At 42.4% G+C, this 10,542-nt stretch overlaps 1 protein-coding gene across 2 annotated transcripts in view; it reads right to left on the reverse strand.

Moving 5' to 3' along the window:
- The window catches only part of LOC146630304 (uncharacterized), a 51,511-nt gene extending 41,192 nt beyond the window's left edge, over positions 1–10,319 (reverse strand). For both annotated transcript variants that reach the window (XM_085355739.1, XM_085355738.1), the window contains exons 1-2: positions 10,226–10,319; positions 502–553 (exon numbers count right to left, since the gene is read on the reverse strand). In XM_085355739.1, the coding sequence (XP_085211865.1) occupies positions 502–553; positions 10,226–10,319 (146 nt within the window). The remainder of the gene's footprint in view (positions 1–501; positions 554–10,225) is intronic.
- Positions 10,320–10,542: the final 223 nt, after the last annotated feature.

The following is a 10,542-nucleotide window of genomic DNA, read 5'->3' on the forward strand; positions in this document are numbered from 1 at the left end:
GTTCATGTACACATTCAATTCAGTTTCAGCCAAGCCTGTGGAGATTTTCAGTCTTTGCTAAACGCGGATCTATAATAAAAGTCTTTTTTTTTAAAGTTTCCTTCAGATTGGCCCAACTGTTAGGAAGACGGGGCACATATGCTACAATCAGGATGGTAAAAACAAGTGGGAAAAATCTGAAGGTGTTTTTTTTACATGTTATTATGCGGGATCTTTACATGTGAGGCTCATACAACTAAAGAGCAAATTAAGATGTATTAGATCTTTGAATTTTAGTGAGCGGCTCGATGGCTGAGTAACAACTACCTCAAAATCTGAGAAAACAAGAAAAGATCTCAGGATTCAGTTGTGTTGATAGTGTTGTGAGTGTTTTCAGGGCCATGAAGAAAGAAATAGGTTATTATAAAAGATGGAATGAAAATGGAGTGATAAAGAAAGAGGTGTAATGATAGAGTAAACAGCTGGAACAGGAGGTGATGTGAAACATCTGTGATCCCTCACCCATCTGCATCCTGGATGTTGACGTTCACCCGCTTTGCTGCTCCGAGAAGCTCTGAAAGGGTAACAAAGAGTAAGAAAAGCATTTCAAAAAAAGTTCAAATTTAAACTTTAATCTAGGGACAAGTATATTCTTCTGTCCTGTTCATTCAATATTTAATTGAGAGCCGGTAAAGTTGAAGCAACATGTTCACATCTGTGAGTGTTTCCAGACATACTCCTACTGTATAACTTCAGTGTGTTAAAGAGAATCGACCATGTAATGAAGGTAAAGAAATTATAGGACTCTCATAAAAAAAACAAAAGCTCAGATTTTAATGTGTTCTCTCACATAAACTTGATCTATATGCAAAAATATATGAGTATATTTAGGAGAGCAGGTGAAAACAAAAGGACCTTATGATGGTTTGTCATAAGAACCTAAAGTGGAGATAAGCGAGTGCCTAGCTGATAACTAGTAAAGCTCATAACCTGCTAGGGTTGCAAAAAATTAAATGCTCAAATACTAAAACAGTAATAACACTACTAAAAATTAAGCTCATATTAGATAGTCTGTCTCTATCTAACAGTTTCTATACCATAGATGCCATCTTTGACTGCTCCAGTTGACGCACAACTTCACACAGCAGCGCTGCAGCCAGATAGGCACACGGCAGATCTCAACAGCACTTTGATAATAAACAGTTATCATAAATGTTAGCCTGGCAGCATCGGCGTAACTTTGTGCTGAACATAACCCCCCTAACCCCCCATGGAAATTACGCCCCACATACGTTAATGTTAGCTGTTTAACTATTAGCAATTAGCTGATAGCCACACTAGCCGTCTGTTAAGCCAGCGGTCCCCAACCTTTTTTGCGCCACGGACCGGTTTATGCCCCACAATATTTTCACGGACCGGCCTTTAAGGTGTCGCGGATAAATACAACAAAATAAAACTAGTACCGAAAAAAAGAAAATTTATTCATAACACACGTGAAAAGACCAAGGAAAACCGAGTAAACGATAAAAATGATAACAAAATAACGCTGAAAACCGATAAAAACACTGAAAACTATGCATTTCACCCCTGAGCCTCAATTCTCGGGGCCCGGTACCAAACGATTCAGCGGTCCCCGGGGGTTGGGGACCGCTGTGTTAAGCTATCATTTCGGTAGCAGCTAGCGGCTATGGCTAATAATAAAACGGGGCAAGGCCTCAATGTGGCCATAACTTATAAAACCTTCCTGAGACAAGTATTTTTTGTTCATTTACTCTTTTTAAAGCGTCATTTTTTATTATTAAGTGGTCTGAACATAAGCAATAATGGCCCAAAATTTTATAACTTCTACATATTTTTATATATATATATATATATATATATTAGGGGTGGGGGAAAAAATCGATACTGTGTAGTATCGTGATATTTTGTTTGCTAATAATATATTGATACAGGGACAGCAGAAATCGATATTTTGTTACAAAAAAGGTTTTTGTGCTCTGACTTCAGAGCATGTTGATCCTTTTTCTGAGCAAGAATCCTGACATTCCTTCACTGTCCAAATGCGTTTAACTTTTTTTTTGGGAGCAATAAACATGACAGTTTACTTATTTTAATTTAAGACATGTTTTATTTTAATTAAGTTTAAAACTTTTTTATTTAATGTAAAATTATATTTTGTTTTAATTTACTTTCAAATTCTTCAGTTGCTGAAGGGGCTGCATAGTTTTCATAAATTGCTTAGTTCAGAATAGCTATAATTGTACCAGATGGTTGAATTCAGTTAAGTTGGACTAGACTGTAATACAAACCGTTCAAGTTTGTCAACAATAAAACTGACTGAAATGAGAGAAAGACTGAGTGTGAGACTTTGATATTAGATAAAATGAATATTGATAAAGTTTAACTTTATGTACAGAATCTGAATATCGCAAAATATTTTAAAAAATTGCAATAATATCGTATCGTGTGTTAAGTATTGTGATAATATCGTATCGTGGGATGTAGTCTCTGCACTAGTAGTTTCAAATACCCCATCATAATTCATCAGAATACAAGGTGACCTCCATTTTAAACAATGGTTTAAAAGCCCCCCCCCCCCCCCCAAAAAAATAAAAAATAAAATTAGGTGCTTAGAAAAAAAACAACGCCAAAAGAACCTTGATTCATTTTTTCTACACTGACTTACTAATTAATGGATCAGTCTTTGCATCTTTAGAGTGACACTATCGCTGTCATACATACATGAGTGTGTCTGCGTATATTTATAGCATGTTTGGGTGTAGAGCATGTGCTTCATTGTGTAAATGTGACACACACGTGAGCATTAGAGAGATGCAGGCACCGGATAGCAGGAAGAAACCGTTCACAAACCAACTACCAAACAGCCTGAAAGGACACAGGAAAAAACAACTTGTTTGTCTTTCTGCCTCCACTTTTTTTTTTTTTTTTGGTTTGGTCAAACCCTCATAATCCACGGGCCATAATCTGTAGCTGTGCTGTAATCTGGGGAAAAGCTCTCCCTTCGCTCTGCAGCTCTATCTGCACTTCATCCCTTCATCCTGCTCTCACACTCTAATTTTCCCTGTAATTTGCTAAAGAGCGCGTGCTGATTGGTAGTTCTGTTATTTCTGTTTACAGTGCAGCTGACATCATTTTCCTGCATGCATATGTGTGTGTGTGTGTGTGTGTTTATGTGTGTATTTATGGAAGTGCTGGTTCCTCCATATCTCTCTTGGATTAAAAATAAGAAGCATCCCTTCCCCCCAGCTGATGAATCAATGAGTGCAGATAACTGTGTCACCATCAGACTACCACAAAGCCACATGAACCCCGATACAGACCAGAATCTCACAACACAGAAACACCCACATGAGGCGCTTCCCTCTCAAACTCAGAACCAGGATTTGTATTTAATCTAATTCAGCTGACAGAGACAGAGTATCACTCTGCACATATAAAAGCCTCTCTTTTGTTTTAAGAACTGCTCTCAAAACAGACTTTCATCTTCAAACTCACTTATGTCAGCGCTAACCCGCTGCCTGACTGTATCAGTGACTTGATTTGTTAAATTAAATTTTGAACGAAAGGCTTTTCCTGCCCTCACATGAACTGCTTGTTTGAGAGCGCTGCCATAATCTTTCTCTATACAGTCCTTGGACCAGGGTTCATATTTTTCCGATCATTTATTTTGTCATAACATCGCAACTGAGCGCTGGGTTACCATGGTAACTCCTCAACGTGCCATTCTCAGAGACTGTCAGTCATCTGGGAGGGATTACAATGACAAGACTATGATATTATTGTGAAACATCTCCCTGAAAATTGTAACTGTGGCTCATTCATTTTCACTTTGAAAGTCTTTATTGTTAACTGAGAGGCAAAATAACCAAGCAGGACTGAAAAGCAACCTTGAATGTAACACAGCAGACTCACAAACCTCAGGAGAGGTGAAACGGAGGGGTTTCTCAGGGGTTCTCATTATCAGAGATGTTCTGAAGTCCTGTTTCCATCACCTCCGACCTTTCCTGTCATCATGCATTTAGACTTTCAGCGTAACACGTAGCCTAAAACAAATGCCAGCACAGATTTCAGACAGTTGCACACATATGTTAAAAGTGACTCGAGTCAGGGTCACAATATGCTACCAGCCTCAAAATGTATAAAATTATCCTCAAAACATCTAAATGACAGACACAGACAACAAGCATGCTAGTGCTGTAGGATCATGACGCATCATGCTGTCATAAACTGGCCCATGGTAAGTGGCAGTGAAAAGTCTACACAAGTGCTTTAATTAAATAAAATGTATTAAATAAGCTAACAAAAAAAAGTATATACTGATGGAAGATAGTGAACACTTCAACAAGCATATATACATCCATCCATCGATTCTCTTCCACCTTTCTAATTCAGGGATGGGACAGGGCTCGAGCCCATCCTAGGATGACATACAGTCATCCGAAAAAGACTCTGTGCAGTCCTCTAATAAGTTTTCCCTTTGCATTGGAATTAAGAGGGTAAGTAGCAGCCAGTATCGGCTAATAAAATGCATAAAGTAAGTATGAGAACCTCTATAAAAGCAGAGGTTTGCTGGTCTGGAGTTGTGTGTTAACACAATGCCACAATCTTTCAATGATTGGACGTCCCAGCAAATTCTTGCAATGCTCAGAGAAACTGTAAAAAACATAAGAGCTGTAGCTTAGACTCTACAGGTCTCAGTTAGTGTGTTAAATGTTAAAGTTCACGACTGAACAAGTATGGCTTCTTTGGAAAGGTTGCACAGCTTAAGTTTGCCAAGTTGCATCTGAACAAACCACAAGACTTCTGGAACAATGTTCTACTATACATAACGGTGAACATTATGTATAGTAGTGTTGTAAACTCATTTTAAAAAATTGTAAAAAAAAAAAAAAAAAAAAAAAATGCCATCATTCTGAAAGCATTCAGCTTCTAGTTTCACTATACAACATAGTTCACACAATTTTCATATTTACTGGTCCCCCTCATGACTACTCAAGGTTTGCGGTGACCATCCCATGAACTGGGATCCAAACCATCCCAGCAAAATGATCCCAATCCCAATGTTCTCCTTGTGTATATACATCTAATTATATATTACCTATTTAATAGCCAATTAAAAAAATTTTGTTTTCTGTATGCAGAGAGCACCGGAATCAAATTCCTTATGCGTGTGCACAAACTTGGCCGAATAAAGATGATTCGGACTCTGAACATGTGCTGTGACTGTTGATAATTTCCACTGCTGATAGTATAATTACTTAATGGATTAATCCTGTTGATGGTATAATACTGAACAATCACAGTTCCCAGAGTCTGCCAAACTAAGGCTGCTTGATCTGAGTACCAAGAACATAGCCTGACAGAGATTACAATATTTGACTTTTTTTTCAGTCCACACATTTGCTAAGAGCTAGGATGAGGAGACGGTGTTTCGTGTGTAATCACACCTGTTATTCTCGAGTCAACAAGCTAACAAAAAGAAGCGCTCTCAGTGCAGATCTGTTACAGGTGTTCACTTGATGAATTGGGAATGCCAGATCTTACAAAGTGCTATAAGCTACGCCAAAAAAGACGAGAAAAAAAGGGTCAGCGTTCCCTGATCATCAGTAAAGTCCATTTCAGTGGATCGCTACAACATAAAAGAGATACAGTTATGATAAGAATGCTCTCATATCTCTAAGATAAAGAGCTTTACTTCAGCTGAGCCAGAGATAATAAAACCATTACCAAATCGTTTAGGACTGTGCCTCACTTTGCGTGAGCAGGCAGTAGTTTTAATGTCGTCTCCTTTAAAGTGAGACTGAACGTCTCTTTCATCTGAAGTGATTCATTCAGACTCGAAAGATTCAGAACAAACTTTTGATTGATCTGTAACAAGAAAACCGAGAGTGCCGTGATTGCAGCAAGGCTACAAGCTTAAAAGACAAGGTGGTGTTGTCGAGTTTTCTCATTATCTACAGCTACAACAACAACCAACAATGAGTCTGCTATTCTCTGTGCAGCTGCAGCTCGGTATTCCTGTGTGCCACACAACTCCAGCTTTGCCTCAGAATGATTGAAAACCCATCAGCCCAGCACACCGCTCCATTAGATGACATCTTACCTTATAGTTTACTGGCGTCGACACCACATACATCTCTGTTGTTCCTGAAAATGCTGACTGGGAGACCAAATGTTTATTAATCTCAGCGGATATTCACCGACAGATACATCATTTCCTCTCGTCCGAGTTGATGAGCAGTTTTTCACAGATGTGTGTCTTCAGAGGGGGAGAAACGGGCAGACAAACTTTGGGTTTCCTCACAGAATTTTTATGAGAATCACACCAACGTTATCGTTTATTCAATTTAATACAGTAATCTTAGTCATCAGTACACGCTATATGAAAAAAAAAGCTTTAACCCAGCAAGATCGAGTTGATTTTTTTTTACAATACAGACACACATTTAGCTTAAATATGGGTTAAATATGGGTTTATTAGCCAATAATAAACTGGCAGATCTAACGGGTCCTGTAGGGCAGGGATAGCTCAGTAGGTAGAGTGGTGGCCCCATGATCGGAAGGTCGGGGGTTCGATTCCCCTGAACAGCTACCCTGAGGTACCCCTGAGCAAGGTACCGTCCCTACACACTGCTCCCCGGGCGCCCAATGGCTGCCCACTGCTTCACTGAGTGAATGGGTTAAATGCAGAGAGGGATTTTCCCCACGGGGACCAATAAAGTACACTTTCTTCTTCTTCTTCATCTGTGTCAGGTAGCAGTCTAACAGCTCTGAACTGAAACCAGAACTGCGATATGAACCTCCATGGTTTGCTGTTGTGGTTCTCTCTTCCTGTGTTATCTATCCTAATGTGCTGCAGAAGCAGAAAGTAGCCCACAAGCACAGCAGAAGCTACACGTGGGCTAGCGCAGCTGCCACGAAGGCTCCGCCCCGACTACCTGATAAGAAATCTTGCGTTTTTATCTTGAAATGAACATCTGTCTTTTGAGGTAGCGGTTACGTTTCCATACACCAAAATGTGTTTGGGTTTGAGACCGTTATATAAATGCCAGGGAGAATGAAACCCATGTAGTAACGTAGCTTACTTTATACCTCGTAGTGACGTTTGTAGGCTACTTAGCAGCCTATTAACAGTCTATTAGCAAAGTAAAAAAAATGGACCGTCACCAGCATGTCAGTGATGCCAATTGACTTTAACTGCATCACTATGTGTTGGTCTTGTATTGGGGTAGCTGTAGCTCAGGAGGCAGAGCAGGTCACCTATCAATCAGAAGGTTGTTGGTTTGATCCCTGGCTCCTTCAGTCTCTTAGGGAAGATACCTCATGTTGCTCTCTGATGCATCCATTTGAGTCTGAATGGATGAATGAGGCATGTTATATAAAGTACACAAGTGCTATCTACTGGTTATTGAGAATTGTGTACTGGTACAAGTGATTACATGTCTATCGTTGTGTGTCCCTTCTATGTGAAAATATTTTCCAATATTCATCCCAAAGGTGGCGAAAGTGATTTCCAGTTGAGCTCTGACACTGAAACGAAATTTATGAAAGGAATCTCTACGGCCTTGTGTCGCGGTTCTCTCATCCTCTGTTGCAAAACTAATGCACAATGTCCAGCAGGGTGGTAGGTCTCTGCTACATCGCTTTAAATCATTTATGTTTACAGTGGTGCTTTTTTTCTGGGTCTTCTTCCAGTCAAAGTTCGTAATATGCTCTTTTTTGGGGTGTCCTTTCGTTCCGTTAGTTACGGAGCTTTTTGTGAAAATAAAAGGTTTAAAAAGTAACAAAGCCCTCTTCAGTGGGAGTTACTGTCTCCTACAGAAACACTTGTTAGCAGTCCGGCCGTTTCTCCCGTTTCTTATCTATGTCACTACTGTATGTAACACACTGGCACAGAGCTCGCCTAGCCTTTCGTTTGGCACGCCCTCAAATAGAGAATAAGCAGCTGCCTTGCAGTCCCTCATTTCTATTTACTCACTAGAGCTGCTTCTGTTACCTATAACTCTGAAGTGTCTCAGCAAAGCACACCAAATGTTCTGCTGCTGGCTGAAGGAGCAAACACAAGCGTCTCCACGCACTCCAGGGGCATCACGGAAGAGCGGATAACTCCCAAAATGTTGACTAATGACTGGAAATCTAAAAGTTAGACAGTGACCACAGTGACCAAGGAAGGCTTTTTTTTTAGTCACACCACTTTTTTACCTGTTCACATCACCTCTGGGTATTTTCCAGAGTTTCTCACATGTATCACACAGCAGAAAATGGTGTGTTCGGCGCTCGCCCTGGCACAATGAGGCTTCACATGCCAGGTCAGCGACTGCTGTAAAGTTCGATCTAGCTGATCCTGCGATAGGAGCTCTCACTGCCACCTCAGTTGGGTAAAGTCTGGAAAAGTTCAGGGCTGCGGTGCATGCGTGTAAACAGCTACTGATAACGACTGATAGAAATTTGTGGTTTTCTGGCCTCTGAAGGTGGTCATGCCAGGAAAGCTTCTGTTCCTTTCATCCACAGCATCAATGTGTGACATTTCAACACAGCAAATAACCAACACAGCAAAACCTCCCTTTAACCCGCCACAGTGCTGCTCTGAACCTCATTAGCATACTATTAATAATACAAACACAGTCAGGCACATGACTAACACCCGATGTGTCAAGTGTGTCCCTGTGTGTGTGTTTGTGTTTGTGTGCGTATGTACCTGCCTGTAACTGTGTGTCTGGGGTGTGTCAGTGTGTGCGTTTGAGAAAGCAACAATTCTCCAGCAGAGAAACCTGGCATCCTGTTTAATTATTCAAACATAAACCTGGATTTGAAACACACACACACACACACACACACACACACACACACACACACACACACACACACACACACACACACACACACTTTAACCTCCCTCCAACACGTCCTGTCTCTTGACCTCTCTGCATACATATCTGAACATTTCACTTGCTTACATGCTAACCCTCCTCCTCACCCTCATTTCCCTCACCCACAACCCCCACCCCCCCACCCCACCCCACCCTCTCTCTCTTTGTCAGTGTGCAGTGGACTAAGCACTCAGGCCTGATCTGTTCTGGCATTTGAGGAGAAGCAGTTTTTTCTTCTTTTCCACAGCACTGCTGGAATGTTCAGAGACAAACAACGCACGAGAAGAGAGGAAAAGGACGGGGCAGGAGAGGAACATGGAGGAAACACCGGCTGTGTGTGGCTGCTTGTGTGTGTGTGTGGTGGGGGGTAGAAGAGGAGAGAGATGACAGAGGCAGAAACATGAGCGGCACGGTTAGAAGGAGTGGAAAGGAGGTACGAGTGAGGGAGGAAGGAGGAAATGAAAAAAGGGGAAAACAGGTGAATAGGCAGGAAGGAGACAGGACGTGAAAGGATATGAGTGAAGGAAGAAAATGACACAGGACGGTAGATGAGAAGGGGGGTAGGGTAGAGACAGGGAAAGCGCAGGAGTAGAAGGCAAGAGATGATATGAGAGAAGACAAGATGAAACACGGGGAGAGGAGAGGCGAGAAGAAGCCAGAGCAGAGGAAATGAGGTGAGAGAAGGAAGAGAAGCAGAGGCGCTTAGAGGGGTCTTATGGTGAAACTGCAGAGGAGGAGAGATGTTTCAGCGCTGTAATTGAAATCTAATTATCACCTCAAGTCCCAGCTGACTCCATGTTAGGCACCCGCGCACATGCATGCTTTAGCATCACATTTGTGCGCGCGCACGCAAATGTCTGCACGTGTACGATCGTCATCTGGCGTCTTCACACACCAATAATCCCCGTCCCGCGAGCGGTGCACGGCCTATGTGCGTACCCACTTTCCACCTTTCTGTCTGACACGCGCACGCACGTAGACACGCGCATACACACACACACACACACACACACACACACACACACACACACACAGAAAAGATCAGTTGTGGGGAATGGGATGACAAGCGCTCCTAATTTCAGATTACATCCTGATGACTGTTCTCACACATGTGCAACGTCATCACTATCACAAACTCAACGTCATAGCACACACACACACACGCGTGCAGGAGAAACGCACGCCATCACACAAACACGCACAGTGCACCATTTAGGCTAAATGGCATCACATCAGATTTAGCCTGCACTGTCCTGACCTGATAATGACCGGCAGTGTGTGCGTGTGTGTGTGTGTGTGTGTGTGTGTGTGTGTGTGTGACACAGAGACAGGAGGATGGATGGATGGATACTGACTGGCTTTCCCTGGCCGTGGTCTCTGTAGAAGCCGCTGAGCTGTCAGCAGGTCTTCGGTCTTCACGGCCTGGAGCAGCTCCTGGTCCTTCCCCATGTCCCCTCCGTCCCGCCTCGGTCCCGCTCTCTTCCTCTGAGCGCCCCTCTCTCCTCCGTTAATCCGCTGCTACATCCTGCCGCCGCTCCCGGCCTCCCGCTGGAGCTGAGGCGCGGAGGGATGGATGCTGCCGGGAATGGGATGCTCTGATTCGGCCAAGGAGTCCAGCGCAAGTCCCTCTGCAGCTCCCCTACACGCTAAAGCCTTCCGCGGACCCACACCG

This window comes from Diplotaxodon limnothrissa, linkage group LG6 (assembly GCF_057381915.1).
Source record: "Diplotaxodon limnothrissa isolate DT_005_m linkage group LG6, D_limnothrissa_male_GT1.1, whole genome shotgun sequence".
NCBI classification, from domain to species: domain Eukaryota; kingdom Metazoa; phylum Chordata; class Actinopteri; order Cichliformes; family Cichlidae; genus Diplotaxodon; species Diplotaxodon limnothrissa.